This window comes from Pleuronectes platessa, chromosome 1, assembly GCF_947347685.1.
Source record: "Pleuronectes platessa chromosome 1, fPlePla1.1, whole genome shotgun sequence".
Classification (NCBI taxonomy): Eukaryota; Metazoa; Chordata; class Actinopteri; order Pleuronectiformes; family Pleuronectidae; genus Pleuronectes; species Pleuronectes platessa.
This window is the reverse complement of record NC_070626.1, coordinates 23,046,420-23,064,491: the sequence shown is the minus strand read 5'-3', so window position 1 is coordinate 23,064,491 and position 18,072 is coordinate 23,046,420. Positions and strand designations below refer to the sequence as shown.

The 18,072-nt window shown below is 42.0% G+C and overlaps 1 protein-coding gene across 1 annotated transcript in view; it reads left to right on the top strand.

Annotated features, from left to right (window-relative positions):
• Nucleotides 1–18,072, top strand: part of gpc5a (glypican 5a) — a 121,525-nt gene that overhangs the window by 64,845 nt on the left and 38,608 nt on the right. The window contains exon 8 of the mRNA XM_053413307.1: nucleotides 6,497–6,659. Within this exon, the coding sequence (XP_053269282.1) occupies nucleotides 6,497–6,659 (163 nt within the window). The remainder of the gene's footprint in view (nucleotides 1–6,496; nucleotides 6,660–18,072) is intronic.

The following is an 18,072-nucleotide window of genomic DNA, read 5'->3' as shown; positions in this document are numbered from 1 at the left end:
GGAGACCTTTACCAGGCTTTAGTAAATTATGTCATTGTCAGTTTTGTTCCACGTGATTTGTCTGCAATTTGAAAAATCACCTGCAATATCCTTGAAATTCACCAATGTTCTGGTTGCAGGACAGAGGATTATTTGGCACAATAATATTATTATAAATAAAAGGGAATACATGATAGTCTAATTTCCACTCCAGCCTCTCAGTCAGTGACCTGCTGCCTCTCTGCTGCTGCTGCTGCTGCTGCTGCACTATGGGCAGGATAAACACCCTGTCAGTGCTGCGGCTGCAGTGAGGGCGATGGAATATGACAGCGTGTGTCGTGGGACCATGCTCACATCCTGACACTTCTCTCCCACGACTGGCAAATATGATCATTGTAAGATCTCTCCCCCTCCTTCTATTTACAGATAGTAGGACACGTTCAAAGAGAATACTAATGAGCTTAAAAATCCACGCAGTGCGATTCACCGCTCGGAAGGTGTGATTCATTTTGCCACATGACAACCTGCACCTCTTTAGGAAATGTGCTCTATACATAATGTGCAATTTTAATCAACGCTAAATTTACTGGATGTTATTACCTGTCACTGGCGATCACTTTGAATTCCTTGCAGTGCGTGCTGGGTAATATAGGCTAAATGGTGGCGCAGGCAGGATTCATGCAGTCGTAACACGGCCATCACCTTGTTCCATTACTGGAGCCGCACCTCAAATACATACATGAATGGATTGAGGTCACAAATTGGAGTTGACGGCTGAGTGAAAAATTCAGGCATTGGACGATGGTACAATGAGATTTTCTTGCCGATGTATGACATTTTTATAGAAATATTGAAACGATGAGGTCAAACAAATGCATTTATTTTAGTAGGACTTGTAATACCTTGGAAAACATATGCCAGTAAACAAGTTAATGTGCGTCAACATAGAAATACCACACTGTGTCATTGTCAACCTTGGAGAAGACATTTTAAATACAATAATTGGTACAACGCTTTATACACTGCACTATACATAGAACTATATAGATTGAATGTATATTTAATGGGTATTAGTGCCCGTACCGCTTTCTTTCTATGTCTGTGTGTGTGTGTTTGTTTGTGTGCAATTCATTATTCTGACTACCTGTGTGAAGAAACTGTCTCTGAAATGGGTGGTGCGTGATTTAATGCTCCAGTAGCATTTTCCAGATGGCAGCAGTGGGAATAGTGTGTGGGCTGGATGACTGGTGTCCTTGCTGATGCTTTGGGCTTTCCTTGTAGGGCGGGTAATGAAGATATCATAGAGGCACAGTCGGTCCCTGCCAGTACATTTTTGAAGCCGCCTTTATGGTGATTTGCCGCAATTTCCAGTCCTATGCATCCAAAACTGCCAAGCCATACCGTGTGATGCAGCCTCGGCCCCCCGTGCCCAATCTTTTGAGACGCTCCACGAACGAAGGCCCGTGTTGTGATTTTCTCAGGAAGCAGCTGGTGTTGTGAAAGAGTTTGCCATGTGTGCAGCGGTGAGTTTAGAAACTTATAGATTAGTCAAGTGGCAAAGATAATATTGAGGGTGGGGGGTCGCAGGCTATCGAGGGCAGGGATCTATAAATGGCTTCTCCCTCGAGGTACGCAGGAGGAGGTGGAGCTTATCGTAGCCGACATTGGGCGAGAGGCGGGGTGCAGGCCGCCAGTCAATCAGAGCTCCAACACACCGGGACAAACAACCATCCGCACAACAATAAATATGTCCCAATCAAAAAGATATAATACTCCCATGGAGCAATGTGTGATTTCACAAACAATAAATCAAAGCAGGAGATTTATCATCTTAATTCAGCTTGTTAACGTTCACTAATGAGCACTGGAGACAAAGCACAGCTGAAGGCTCTGTTCTCTATTTATTTTGAAATTGAGATAAATTTAATTGGAAATTAATCATTTTCCAGATATTTTATCTTTCCGGACCAACCGATCGATCAATATCGTCATCCTCAGTGACATCCTTCCTAATAAATCCCATAATCTAATGGACGAAATTACGAAAGAACATGTATTAAACGAGCGAGCTGTGTTCAAAAGAAACGTATCTGTTGTTTGTGTTGTTCAACCATTTTCCTACTTCCCATTACACTCTCACCTCCTGTGGCCAGTGCTGTTTTATCTTAATTATTGCTAAAGGCAAACAGCAGCCTCTCAGCACTTTCCTCCTGATTGCGTCTCCTGCCGTTGATCAAACGGTGACTCCGGAGTTCTGCTGATAAAATGTTAACTGACTGGGGTCGTTGTTGCCATAGTTACCAATGTGGTGCATTTACTTTACTATTTCTCTTATTACCAAGTCGAGAGATGGATCCGCTCTGGGATCCTTTATAATCAACTTTCCCTTGAAAAACATTTCTAAATTGCTGCAAGCTTTTGGTCTCACAATTCCGCGAACATACTGTAACACATGGTTTCAGACAAAAAAAACGCACAATCACAACAATAATTTCCTACCTCGCCGTCCTCGTCCTTCTTGATGGAGGAGGAGAGTCGACGCCGGGAGTTCACAGACGCACAAAACAAACTCTTTCGACCTTCCCCCGCTGTTAAATTGATGCCACCTTAACCCCTCCTCAAAGGAAGACTCACCGGAGGCACTTTGTTGAGATCAGTGTGTATCAGTCGGTCGGTGAATCAGTGCACTGCTCAACAGTCTCACTATTGCCCATAGTTGTTTCTCTCTGCTCAATGTCAACCTTATGCTTTGGCTGTGAAAGCCCTTGAATTATAATAATTCTTCCAATCAGCCGGTTTCATGAAAGAAATATCAGCGGAGGCAAAATCAAAGGTGCGTCAGAGCCAGAGGGACGACCACCACTGAATATGGAAATCAAGACATTAAAGAAGCGTCACAATTTCAGCAGATAAGTGACTGATTGAAACATGGATTTTATCACAACAATTAGCTCCTGTTGTTTTTGGCAAAACTGACAGATATGAGTATGAAAATTTGCATTATAAACAGTAGCTGCGGTAAATTAACATGGCCGGGGGGGGGGGGGGGGGGGTGTTAGAATAGAACTACTAATAAAGAACAATAAACAGTCTGGGTTCCCGAAAATTTCCTACAAAGTGCAGAGTCGAGCAGTGCAGTTTATGAGCACACGGACAGTTGTGTTAGTGGGGAGAGTAATTGGTATTATTTGGGCTGTGCTAACTCTCCACACGCTGCAGCAACAGCCACGGGCGTGCCCAGGGGTGCCCGCTCGGAGCTGCTTCTCATCTGGAGCTGCACTGAATGAATCAGAGCACCTGTCTCACAGCTGGCGTTACACAAAACCCCCATGTCATCCGAGGAAGTGAGGCTAATAACACAGTTAGGCCATTCATTGTGCCTTTCTGACACACTTCATTGTGTGTCAGAAAGGGCAGCAGTCGTCTTCCCCCCCCCCCGGCCTTGAAGAGTAAAAGAGCTGAGCAGTCGGCTGACAGACCTGGTCAAACATGACAAATGTTTCCTCGTTTTCACACCAAATGAGTTTGCTGTGAAAAACCATTAGCTAGCAACACCCGATGAATTATTCACCACTGTTTGATGCAAATTGCGTCATCGGTCGGCAACCGCACAAACCCCAAACACATGCTTGGGTCTTCTTTTAAATTTCTAAAAGAGATTTTTATAAATTATAAATTTGTTGTACTTTACCACTCACAGCTGCACATATTTACATTTCTTTTTCACCCCCTTATTTCTGTTAACCCATTTCATAAGCTGCTTTCAATTTAGTACAATTACTTTTCATAAATGTTGAGGGATAAGGCTGTTGATCTTATTTTTATGTAGCGGGGGCACCACGCATACTTGAGTCCTCCTGCAGCTGCTGCAGCTATAGGTGCTGTTCCGACCTGATTTCATGCTTGAACCATCCTGTCAATAATGGCATAGAATTTCAAAAAATAGGAACTTATATAAATAATACACGTTCAATCTCAAGTTAAGTTATACTCATTTAATTTGAAAAACAAAACAAAACATTATCATTGTAATTAATTTTTATGTTACCATTCAGTTCTTTTTTAAAGTTTTTGAAAAAAAAACAACAACAACAGAGGTTTACAGAAATGGGCATTATTATGCTTTGCTTCTAAGTAACATTTATTTATCCTTGGTTTTAATTTGATACTTCTTGATACAATTTCTAGTTGGTTCCTGTTCCTTCAATGTCATGCATGACAAATTGTATATGTTCAATTTGTAGGTTTGATGTGGGAATATAAAATATTCATTCGGTCGAGTCAATCTATCACAGTTTGAAATCACAGGATATGAGGTCAGGTCAACTCTCCCATGATTCTCCTCATATATTAAAGTTTCTAGAGAACGTCGGGAATTGTGGCCTGACCTTAGGTCATGTGATTCATCTCTGCATGTGTGATTAGAAGCTGCAATTCTTCCTCTATCACACATACATGTGTGTCTCATTTATATACATCTGAAGCTTTCACTCTCTTATATAAGTGGATCTTAAAGCTCAGGCTGCACACTGTCTCCCATATGGAGATTAATTACTGGACGATATTGTTTCCTTTGAAAATGAGTTCAGCGTTGTCTGTTTCTGAACTCCACATACTGAGGCCTCTGTAAGCAGGTTATTACATCCGAAGATAAGATAATCCTTTATTAGTGGCACAGTGGGGGAAATGTTACAATGTGACAGCAGCAAGAGGGCAGTCGAAAAGAGACATCAGTAGTATGAAATAGTTATGAATGCAAGGAGATAAAGAAAAATATAAAAACAATAAATGGAATAAAAACATATATGTACAGTGTGAACATTTTTACAGTGAAATGGATTGCATATAAGCAGTTAAATGTCAGACATGAATGAATATGGCAATGTTAAAAAGTGAAACCTGAGTGAATACTTATGTATCGACCAGCTTTAGTGAGTATGATCAGGATAAAGAAGGAAATAAGATGAGAGCAACAAAGTAGGTGTCGGATTGTTGGATGGACAAAACACTTTCTCAAAGGAGACTGCTGTCTGTTTCTCAATTGTCAGAATAACAGCGCTGTTGTTGTTGTTGTTGTTTTAAGCAATAACTTCCCCCGGAGCATTTCAAGGGACTTTTGGAAAAAAACAACAACCAAACAACATCCTTCCAAATGGCGCTTTTATTATAAAAATCTTAAATATTTATGTGCATAACATCGATAAGTACAAATGCCCAACACCATCCCAGACACATCATACACACATTTAGACGTTCTAGTCTTCAACCAAACCTCTTAAATTATTAAGCTTCTGGCAGAAAGTTAGTGGCTTGGGGTCTCGTTAGGGGGTTTCATACCAGGGTTGTTGTTACAGTCTCCTGTACATATCCAATCTGAGAATTCTCACAAGTTCTCACAAAAATTACTATTGCTGTAGACTGATGCAATCAGCCGTTCTCAGGGGCCCCGGGTAATTGCCTGCTTTGTCTACCCTGTTGCACTCCTAGATGGCTCTATAACTGGATGACAGCAGGTCTGAAATGACTTGCACTGGTTCACTCTTATGGGTCGAATCCAAGGGGAGCAACTAGTTTAAGTTGGAGGACTTTCCCTGACCAGTCCTTCACCTCCTGGACTTCAGTGAATCAATTCATCCAAGCTCCTAGACCAGGCTAATCGCATGCACCCCAGAAACTCATTATTCCACATAATGTGCTCAAGTTTTGGTCTGATTTCTGATGTAATTGGAAAGAAAATCATGGCAATTACACACATGGAGGGAGCGCTGAGATAACCCAAATCCTCGACATTCTCCGTCTTCCGACCTGTCACCACTGAGGAGCACAGACTCCAGACAGGCTAATTACCAGCACGGATATGTCCCAGCTCAGCCATAGTCGCAGCCCTGACACTGCAGCTCCCCTGCAATGAACCACAACAGCAACTAATTAGCATAGACACTACCTTTATGATCAACACAGAGCACTCTCTCTTGTTTCCAGTGACGTACCGTGAATTTAAATGAGCCAATTAGCGTTTGCATTTCCCCTGGTGTCGAGTTCACAAATCCTTTGATTGAGATTCTCCTCCACAGCGGTAGAGCAGAAACTCTAGTCGACCCGCAGGTCACCGCAGCTGACTGGGGTGAACGTCATGTTACTGGTGCTGTTGATTCATTCAAGTGGAGCTTGTAGGTGCTGGCAATAAGGATAAATGTAGATGCTCAGTTTTGAGAAACGTTAATAAGCCAGCAAGACTATTTTAAGTGTTTTTCTATTTAAAAGTTGCAACAACAGAATTCCATTTGCAGAACAATTAGTTTTCTATTGCCTTCCTGTTTTTATATTGTATATTGTCCTTTAGAGCCCATTAGAGGACATTGTGCACTGTCTCCTGCTGCGAATATTGAAAGTGACTGATTCCTAGCAGCAGTAAACATTTTAAGCGTGGGCCACTAACCTAAAATATAACTACTTTTAACCAATTTACATTTATGAAACAATAACAAGTGAATTTTTTCCCCTTTTCCCTAACCAGCTGTTGCAGGGAAAGTCCATTCCTAAACTGGGCTCACTGGACCAGATTGAAACAGGCAGTGGAGACGGGGAGGGACGTTACAGCGGAGACTGCGATGATGAGGACGGTTGTGGAGGTTCGGGTGGTGGCGACGTTAAGAGGAAAGTCTCAAGAGTCTCCAAAAGTAAGTCTCATTGTTTTTGTATATTAACTGGAACAATTAACCAATGACCCTTCACCCAAGTGATTAACCAAACAACCCATATACTACACTATGGGACTGGACAATAGAGGGTATAATTTAAATTGTATTGGTATAAATTGTATTAGTTGTAGTGGTGCTTGTGAAACCCTGATGCTGGAAATTGGCGCAAAGCCATTATTCTGTCAATATGGAATAAATGCAATAAACTACGATAAACAATTAATAAATTACACTAAATACAGTTTTCATGAACATATAACTCATTTGATAATACAAGGAAGGTCATTCTTTAAGCATCAGCTCAAAAGGCTTAAATGACGACAAGTAAATCGTGAAAAATTGTCCTTTTTCTTTTTCAGTGCCTGTGTTAAATTCTGCATTCCATCCGTCTTAACAGAAATGACTGAATTTAAAAATCAAAAGTATAGTTACACACCATCGACGGCCTTCAATGGTGCAGTTGCATAATACTTTATTTTAATAAGACTTGCTCCAGTCTCCATTTTATGACGGTCATAATAATAGTCATTAAAGATAATAGTTGCTATGGGGACATTAGTGCAATCAAGGCCTGTTACTTTATAAATTATTGAAATTATCGCTCCCCAGAGGATCAGTAGCCCTCGATGAATTACAGCGGCAGAGCTTCCCTCTTCCCTTTGTTACCTTTCCCACCCTCCTCTCTCCTCCCTCGTCTATTCTCCATCAAACATGCTAACAACCTGATTAATCACCTATCTCGTTTTGCCTATGGCGACAGCGGGGAAGGGGGGGGTGGGGGTGTCATCCAAACAAGCCATTCTATCCGTGTAAATGTTTCCTCTGCTGCTTGTCAGTCTGTCTCGAGGCTTCAGCGGCTCGGGCTCGGGAAGCTGCTTAACAATCACTCATCTGAGGCTGTTGGGAGACGCTGACATTTATCACCCATTACAGTAGAGACGCCCTCTCCTTTGTCGTGGGCCGGATCAGCCTGTCTCCCATATTTATGTCCCGCTGTCTGTCGTGACCTCTGTCGAGTGCCTGTCCCCCGACGCCTGACCCTCACACACTGAGGTGTCAACCACCTGAACCACACCTCTGTTCAGTCCCTGTACGATTCTGCAGGTTTTTGCTTTTAAGGTTGTTTTTCTTTCACAATGTGAAGCAGCTTGAAATTGCAGCATATACTCGCTATAACTACTAATCAATCGTATTTCAGAACAGCAATAAAGATACATCCTCTAATCCCACTGACGGAAAGTGCTGCTGTTTGATAGGAGTCTTAATTGAACATCAGAAAAATCCAAGCATATCGATGCTGCTGGCACAATTTAAACATAAATATTTGTACAGGAGGTTTAGTCCAAAACACCTCTTAAGCCTTTTCAGCCTGTAGGAGTGAATCAAGTCCACAGATGACCAATCAACCCACATCTAACACATGACACCGGTAATAAGTGTGAATAAGTGTTGTGTCCTCATTTGACCCATCATAATAGAATGTCAGTGATCAATAAACACTCAGGCCCTGACATTAACATGTGTCTTGGGTGATCCAATCACATATTGACACCTGGGTCAGATCCCAACCCGACATTAGAATGGGTCTTCAGAGTAAGTGAATCAATGGGCTTTGGACAGCCCTACAATGTAAAATGATTTTCATTCATTTGAAATGGTAAAAAGTTGAAGTTGGTTATAATATCTGAAATAGCAATCGTGCTCTGCAGCAACTCAACAGTAATCCTGGTGCTTGTGTTGAAAACCTGTGTCGGGTAATAATTCCCTCAACAGGTTTTCTCTCCCTTTCTTCTGTTTTGTCTTTTTTCGACTACATGGGGAGCAACAGTACAGTTTGCTGTTTGGTGCTGAGCAGACGCTATTTCTTCACAAACAGCTTCCTGCAGCCGAAAGTCAGGATTCGAGAGTGAATCAAAACAGGGAAGTTGTTACCTGTCAGCTGAACGATGAGCTGAGACTCATTATGAAGCTCTGTAAAGCTGAGAGGAGCTGCAGCTTCAGCTGATAAGGCTCCGTTGGTTCATCACAACAAGCAAATCCTTTCACACTGACACATTGTTTTTCTAGAACAAGAAAACACCAAGTCAAAATCCTTGGTACTTTTGACCGGAGTGCTTATGGGCAATGTGCAAAATCAAGGACGTAGTTGAAAACACGACACGCTAATTAATGTATTTATCAAGATGTCGTTGCATCACATAAACATTCTAGTCCATCGAGTATCAGCTGGTTTATCTGTTGCACATCGGCTCAAACAGACATGACACTGACTCTGTACCAGGGAGGGTGCAGGATCAAGTCCACTTAATGTCCGCCTCAACTGATCCCGACGGTCGGGTTCACACACACAGCCCCTCCAGGTGACGTCTGGAAAAGTTCAGGGTTGCAGTGCATGTCTGAAAGCAGCTGTTGTCTGTCACATCGTGCACAGCCTCTGTCTGCCGTGCCGCTCCACCTCTCTACACAGAAGTCATGCCTCTCGCTCTCAGCACTGATGATTTTATGGAAAGTGGCGAAAGTTTGTCCAAGACATCAGTATATTTGTCACATTGTGCGTCTTTGAGGAAAAAGCAGTTGATGACGTCAGATAAACAGTTTGCATTGATTCATAAATGACTACAGAATAGACACAGGTATTTATTGGCTCTGGCAGTGATTGAATTAGGACGCCGCACCTTTTCCTGTGCGATGGCATTCCGTGCATTGTCCTTCACAAGCTGAAGTTTTCTGACACTTTTGTGACATTGAATATGACTCACCGGTGGTACAGAAAGAAAGTTCTAAGAGGCAAACTCCTTTACTGGCAATCGGAAAGGAGTCACCTTCTTTTAGCAGGTTTACCCACGTTTTAAAAACCCCACATATACCTGTTAATTTGGTCTATCACTCACTCACTCTCTGTTAATTAAAGCACTTTGACGTTGCCTGATGACATGATTTCACAAATATCACTCAGACTGATTGGCTGCGCTGCTCGGCTCTGGGTGCAGGGAGCGTGTTTGCTGTTTCTAAGATGCACTGTGATCATCACACTTGTTCAGATCAGACAGGCGAGTTGTGCAAATCAGCTTGAGCTGTACCGAGCTGTCGCCGAAAGCTGGAGAGTCAACACACATATACGTTTAATATGTAGGTGATTAAAATGTGTTTCATTACACTTTAATCGTTGCTAAAAATACAGTTGAAACCTTATTACCTCTCACTGCAGCAGCTACAATGAGGCTAAATCACTGTGGAGATGCAGTATTAATGCACATTGTTGGGTTTTATTCCAGTCTGCGTGCAAAACTTCCAAACAGGAACCTAAAGAGACAGAGATACAATATTAAACACGACTACAGACCCAGAAACAATGAGAGAACAATACATGAAGGTGAAATAGAAACTAACGTGCTATTAACATCTCACAAAACATGACCTGGGCAGGACTTTAAATAGCATAACTATCATTGTGTAGTGATTCACAAGTGAATATAATCACAGGGATAGATGGGACATGATTATTAAATAATGCCAGATGAGCTGCTCTCCTAGAGAGGAGTCTCACCTATTTTCTCCGTGTACCACCTGTGGTTTACAGCTGAATAGACTTAAAAAAAATTATCTTCCACTGCCTATCTCTCGAATATGAGATATACAGCATTAATATACTTCCTGTACCCGTTTCAAAGTAGTAGTGAGGGTTATTGCAGGACTGGAAGATGCATGGCTTCAAACCGTACGTCTGGAGTGACTTTCTTCACATTTACAACAAAGTTTAAAGCCATGAGATCCCAAAGCCTCTTTTTGGCCATAACTGAATGAATCTTTAAGTAATTCAGTATCAAAAAGACACTTAATATTTTTCTTGCAGTCTTATCTTTTGAGTCTGGATAGACGTGGATTTAAACTGAAACTTGACTTTGGTGGTGAGACACAGCTTCAAGGCGTTAAATCTATTTAAACCTCAGACTATAGATTGTACAGGACTCTGATATATTTCAGGCTGCCATTTAATGGCAAGCATTGTGATCTATTAAAGCAAACAAGAGTAGAGTGATATTATCATCTCAATGCCAGAGACAGAGCTTAGACACCATGTATAATTTAATGTGATTTCTTTCTCTGCAATTATCTATAATCCCTCTCCTTTGTGTCTTTGATGTTTATCAGCAGAACACTCTGATGATAGATCAGCGCGATAAGGAAATAAAATGCTATCAGCTCAATACTGACAATACGAGCCTGATTTAAGGGATTATCCTCATTAGGCAGAATTACTGTTGAGAGAGAATGGTACGTATGTGACAAGAAGCCACAATGTGAGCGGCTCATCCTTCAGTCTTGTTCCGCAGATCTCTGCATGTTTAGAAATTGCACCGGGAGAGAATCTATTGCATCGCCTTCCAGATTTCTGAGCCACCTGACTGAGTCGCTGTAAAAATAACAGTTCTCGTCTTTTTTTTCTAAACGCAGGGAAATATTGAGAGCAGAAAAGCATTGACTCACTTCAATCCGTTTCAACGCGTGCACATTCTTCACGGCTCATTAGGCAACATCGACTGATGAAAACTCAATAATCCAAGAAGCACCTCCACCCACATTAGTATACATACCGTCGTCACACAACTGCCAACACACATCTGACTTTTGTTCTTTAATGAAATTAAATGATGATTTAACTCTACTGACAACTATCACCTCAATGTCAGAACTATTTTAAGATCACAGTGATTTGTATTGCTGGATCTTATTTGCTAATTATAAAAGACATAACTGGAATACCTAAGAAAAGTTGTAATGTATCTCATGTCTGTGAAACGCATCCGTCCAGCCTCTGATGTGTGTTTCTCTAAGTGTAAAATTGTTAAATCCCTTTTATGTATTTATTGCACAAAGTCTGATCTCAGTTTAATTAGACACCGTTACACTCCAAAACAACAGCGGGGCGAGAGCAAATTCCGCTTTGATATTCAGAGCTTGATTTCGATAAATAAGGCAAAACTCAAGGTTGTCGAGCGAGGTTGAGACGGTTCACTGCCGCAGACCTACTTTATGATTGAGCCTGACGAGACAATTATACACCTGGTTTAATCGCATAAAAACCTTGTCGGGCTCAGGTTTGAATGTAATAAATCCAGTTTTGGCATTTTAGCTATGGTGGTTTATTAATCTGATGTGAGATAATAACAAAAAAAATTATCTACAGCCTTGCCAGAGGCTCCGTGAGGCTGTCCTTAATAATGTTAACGTCAACGTAGAAACACCATCACACAGAAAAATCGATCATGTTGGTGTTTCAGGAGCTTTAATGTTCAGTTTAATGTCACAAATCATAAGTTATTCATCTAATATTTGGTGAGACGTCCCCTGAAAACCACAGACGTGAACCTGCTTGAGGAAGAAAAGTCAGGATTCCTCCTCTGGGAAACAATGACTATAATGAATTGTGAATCAATCCATCCAACAGATTTTTGGATATTTCACTGGATGCCTAAAAATAACTAATTCACCTGTGTCACTACGAATCATCCCCTGGGGACTATGAATGACCAAAAAATATCCTAATTATCCACTCTACAGCTTTAGAGATATTTCCATCTGGACTAATGCGAGAACGACTGTGCCACTGACTTAAAAATTACACAAACCGGTCTACCTTTACTTCCTGATCGCAGAATGTAAATACCAGAGGAGAAGAAAATATTTTCCTCAACTTGCCTTTGCCCAAAACTAAATCGTAGCTTTCCGTGACCTGTCCGCAGTGCCAGCAGTGGAAACTAGTTTCTTTCATGACTCCAGCCCCAACAGGCAGCTCCCGGGCCTCTTATCTGGCCGGGCACGGTTCCCGCGGCAGACACTGTGATTGCTTGCACCGTGAGCATTTTGCTGTAGAGAGATATCTGTCAGACACAGTGGCAGCACGAGAGACCGGAATCGATTTCTAGCAGGTAAGCACAATGAGGGGGAAGGAGAGAGGCTCCTTTAGCATGAGTCTTATTAATTAATAGTGTCTCGGCAGGAGAGTATTGGATGTTATCTGAGCTTCTCCCTCGCAGGCCAGAAAACGAGTGGTGAATGTAGCTTGCGCATGTAGAACTCCTTCACTATCTAGCGCCAGGTGATAATGGGCACAGCAGCATTCAGGGGAGATACAGGGCGCAGGGATCAGCACACATTTAGTCAAACTTGTTTTCTGTCATAGTTTTGCTGGGGTTGTTTAAGTTCCAGCTCTCAATGAGAGATTGGGGGTAACATCCACTGTGTTGGAGACACACACAGTAATGGCTGTTAAGCTGGGAGCCGGTTAGAGTTTTTCTCTTTTTATACAACCTCCATACTACCTTGGCAGCGCCTATTAGAAAGATCTTTATCCTCATTACAGTGTGAGATCAGATTAGGTCACCTGTTGTGACTTCTGCCCTCTTCTGTGCCAGCGATAATGGGATCAAAACATTTACAGCTGTGTAACTCACAAGCTTTTGACCCGTGGGCTTCACAGGGTGGATGATTATTACTCCATTAAAGTAACCTGCCGAACTAATTAATAACCAAGGAATTCATCGGGGACTTGCGTGTCTCAGCAACACTTCACTAATAGCCCCTTAGAAGAAGACTACGTTTTTATCACCTGAAATACGCTATGTCCGGAATGTGAGTTTGACAATGAAGTACAAAGTTTAGCTAAATAAATCACCAGAACAATTGTTTTTATTTACATCAGCGCTACAATTAACTACACTGTGGATTATAGATCATTATTTTCAGGTTATGATTTGCAAAATGTCAGAATGTACCTTCAAAACATTTCTTTGAAACAATATTGGAAAGGAATGGAATGAACGGAAGTTATGTGTTAGTAGTTTGGTTGGTGAGCTGTAGGATCTGTTAAATTCAGTCTCTGACAGGTGAACCGCTGTATTACGTAGTTGCAGCTGTTGTTGAAACACGACATCGGTTTGAGTAAAGGAATAATCAAGTTACATAAACGCTCTGAGGCTCATTGACCCAAAACTCAAGCATCGCAGTCTTCTCGAGCAGGAACCGCTCACCACAAGCAAAGCAAATGGCTCCTGAAATAATCAACACCCCCTGGTTGATGAAACTAATCATGTCAGGCATTAATGCCAGGCAGCACAAATGAGCCATTTACAGACAGCAGGCTCCCTTCTCCCAGTGCCTCAACACGAGGCAGAACAATGCTGATCATTAAAGATCCCAACAAGGACATAGCATCATCCAACTAGTGTCCAACTCCTGTCAGACATCCACGTCTTCAAGCTGAAGAGACAAGCGTGTGAATACACGAGCAGAATAAACACGGGATTGTAAACGACGCCAGGGGCCCAACGCACCGGCTTCAGAGAGCAGAGCTGTCACTGTGCAACTGCAAGATGAGACAGATGAACCTGAGCACAGCACGACCACCGAGTGCTTTCCACCACTGGGTGGAGCAAAATGAGTCCCAGGAGTTTTAATTAGTGTTTGCCGGTGTCAAGAGTTTCTGATCAGTCACACCATTATAATACATAACTGTTTTTTAAGATTGTGGCCGATGTCTTTTTGACTGGGTCTAACCGTGAAGCCATTTGGATATTAGATTGGACCTGAGTCGTGTGCTCACTAAAACTCAATCAAGCTGCAACAAATTTCACACAATTATATGGTTTATTTGTGGAATCATTTTGGAGGCTGTGGTGCAGTTGACCTGTCTTGTGTTATACTCACCCAGTTCAGATCGGGGATGTTAGGCTAAGTAAGTAACAGAAACCCTCTCTCCTAAATACAAAATTAGACTTCAACAGCGCCACAGATTCATTCTCCATTCATTCAAATATTCGTATTATTATGTTATTGCTTTCCACCATATTCCTCAGCTGTGGTCTGGATGAACAACTGTGGGCAGCACTCACGGAGCCTTGGGACACCAGGCAGTGTCCAAGGTCAACAACACACTAAGAGACCCAATGGAATTGTGGAGGAAAAACACTAAAAACTGCTCTCAAACTCGACAAGTGACCATCAATTGCTGCTCTGCGCAACCTAATCTGCAACCTCAGTGCTATTCTGCGTTCAGTGTGATCACTGCAAAGACTGGATACAGGTTTATGGGGTGTGGGGGGGAGACAGCCAGTCACCTCGTCTACAAGCAGCCCATCAAGCTGAATGACAAGAGGATCTACAGACACTAGAGAGCCATTTGGAGTGGGAGGATGTGACTGGGTGGAAGAACATGGAGGGAGAATGATTGGACCTGAAGGGCCGGAACTACCAAATGGCCAAATTACAGACTCGAGACTGGACCGCTGCGGGAACCTGGAGCCAGGTGGATTAACCACGAGTATGCACAAAGAACCACGCGCACACCTTGTATTCCTCAGACTGGGCCCACAGGCGGCGGCATCCAAGATGTACACTAGTATCTGAATACAAACAGAATGCCCCAAAGGTTGTTAGACGTTCAGCTGTGAGCATGAAATGCAAATATTTGGAAACAAAAATCCTCAAGCTGTACAGGGGAGCTGCCCCCTCTGCACCTCTGCAGCTGGAGACAGGCGAGGTGAGCGTCAAGGACACTGTATGAGACACGAAGCATTCATGAGAGCATTAGTAAAATGGCTCCTGTCATCGCAGACAGATGAGGTGGCTCTTGGAGATTACCAGAGAAAAGACACCATCTGCCATTAGAAAGGGGCCAGAACTTACAGAGCAAATGATTGGATAACGAGTATATAGTCTTAATTCAGCAGTTTTGAAATATTACTGTCGCATAGACAGTATTTCAATTACTTTTTCTTTCAAGTACAGTTCAAAAGGTGACTTTCCATTTGAAAAGGACCAATTTATCTTATTGGTGATGTGTATTAATTAGAGGTATTACATTAATGTGAAGTATATTTTTCTAGTTATTTGAGTTTTTTTTAATTTACCACTTAATCTCAGAGAATACATGTTTATTTTCTTATAAATTTAAGACTTTAATTATTATTTTCATACTGATCAAACCTTCACAGTGACTCATAACATGATTGGACGTTAACTGCTTAATTGTACCATGCTGTGTACTTGTGTGGAATCATCTGCATTTATTCCGTTTCTTTAATTTGTCCCCCGTCTGGGAGAGTCAGTTTCATTTTATATATTACAGCCAAACAGTCTGGATTCTCAAAACTCCGGCGGCAGAAATAAATCCACCATATCCGGTGGATTCAGCTCGAGCTGAAAATCCTGAGGGTAAACATTTCATTCTAGACTTCACAGTTCAGGAGTTATTGGCCAAACATATGCACTATTTCTCATAACACCACTGGCTGCTTAAGTAGTGGTGGAGAGCTTCGAAAACTCCAAACCAAGACTTATTTCTGTAAGTTCTGTCCCCTCTGTGGTAGATAGAGCTGGAGGACGCTCAGTAAGAAAGGATGAATCTGAACACACACAGTAAAGTTTTAGTCTTCTAGGCTTCGACTTTTAATATGTAACGAAACCATTAGACCTACATATTCAATTTAATTGTGTACGAGATAATCCCCAAGGAACACAGAGAGAAGTAACAGGATGTTTCATTTAGGTTGCTTTTTAATTGCTTCATAATCCTTATGACCCATGGCTTTGCTCGTCTCTGCTATAACTTCCAGGACAAACAAGATATGACGAAGGAAAAACAGACAGCTATCCAGTTAGTTAGTCGGCTGTTTTTCTTAGTGGAACAGTGGTGGTGAAGACAACAACTCCCATGATCCCACGCTGCTGCACTATGTCATCAAACTGGGTCTGTTTTTGTTTTAATGTGCGACACCTAGCAGCCAAAGTGACACTTTTAGTACATTAAACTAATATAATCAGGAAAAACAGATAAACACAAGTCAAGTCTACTCTGAAATTCATCTCTCATTTAATTTTAGGCCCAATCTGTTCCTCATAGCGATGGATGTGCCCGGGTGGTATGTCTCCCTGGTTACTGTAGAGGTGACTCTACAGTGTTTATGTCGCTTTCTCAGAATCAATTGACGAACCTTCGATTACTAAACTGCCCTAGATCACTAAACTACCTCAAACAACATATTAACCCTGACGCCTCCTACTCAGCCACAGATTGTTTGAGGTTTTAGCCTCACCGAGGGATTAGTTTATGTAATCAGTCTCTTGTGACTCATCGAGAATTTGCCTCCCCCGTTTGCTGTGGGCTCATCTAACTCGTATATGGATAATCGTGCACCTTTCTCCGGCTTGAGGCATTTCCTGCTAGTGGAAACCACAGATGTGAGTGACATATCAAACCTGTTGTTTAGATCAAACTAAAATTAGGGAGGTAACGTCAGCAAGACAGAAGCACTGTCTGTGAAGCTGTGCACTCTGTTGTTGTTAAACATTTTAAAATGGGGGGGGGGGGCTCACCTTGTTGTATGTCCTTGTTCAAGAAAAAATTTCACATACAGTCAGTAAGCCGTTAAAAGCAGGCAGATGAAAGCATACAGATTAATATCTGCTATGTATTAACATATGGTCACAGCTCAGATTGGATTCATGCAGCAGATGAAATACGCACCAATTGTCTGTGAACGTCGGTGCCTGCTCCGACTCCAAGCGTGCGTGGAGGAAGATGAAATGCAATTGCCTTTTGATTTGCCACAGTAAACATAATGACACTTTTATTCTAAGATAATAGAAACCTTGCATTTTCTTTATCGTTTCCCTTCCAGGTGTTTGTGTTTTTTTAAGCAAAGCCGTTTTAACCACAGCGCGTCGTCATTATCTCCGACGGCACATTCCTGTTTTTCCAATCATTTCCTGGTACCTTGCATGATTTAATGGAAGGCTTAATGAGCTGCAGCTTGCGTGTGGAAGGACATCTTATTGTGTTAATGAAGCATGGAAAGGGCAAGCACATATCATTGTGTGAACTGTTTTAATAATCAGCTCGATGTCAGACACAGCCTCTCAACCAAAAATCGGCTCCATCAATCAGAGCAGATGCTGCACATTTCATTAAGGCTGGTTTCACACCGGAGCTTTATAGGCCAGCCAAATACGACCCAGTTGGTTTTGGCCCTCGTTGCGATTTGTTTGGACGTGAGCGTGGTAACTGCACAGCGGACAAAATGCAACCACAACCAGAGCCCTTTACAGGAGGTGGTCTCGGTCTGGTCCTCTTGTATGGTTTGCTTGTGGTTGGATCGTAATCCAATCTCGACAACCCCCTTACCCAACTGGCAGGTGTACTCCGCAGGTTTGAGATAAACAGCTCCTTTAGCCAGGTGTGCTTTAAATCCGACCTCCTCCATGTTAATGAATTGGACAAATATATATATATTTATTTCCAACATGGTGTCTATCATTTTGAGTAGTTCTTTACATTGATGTTTTTCCAAGTGCACATTGTTAAGGGTAGATGGTTTTAGTAAGACATTTGATG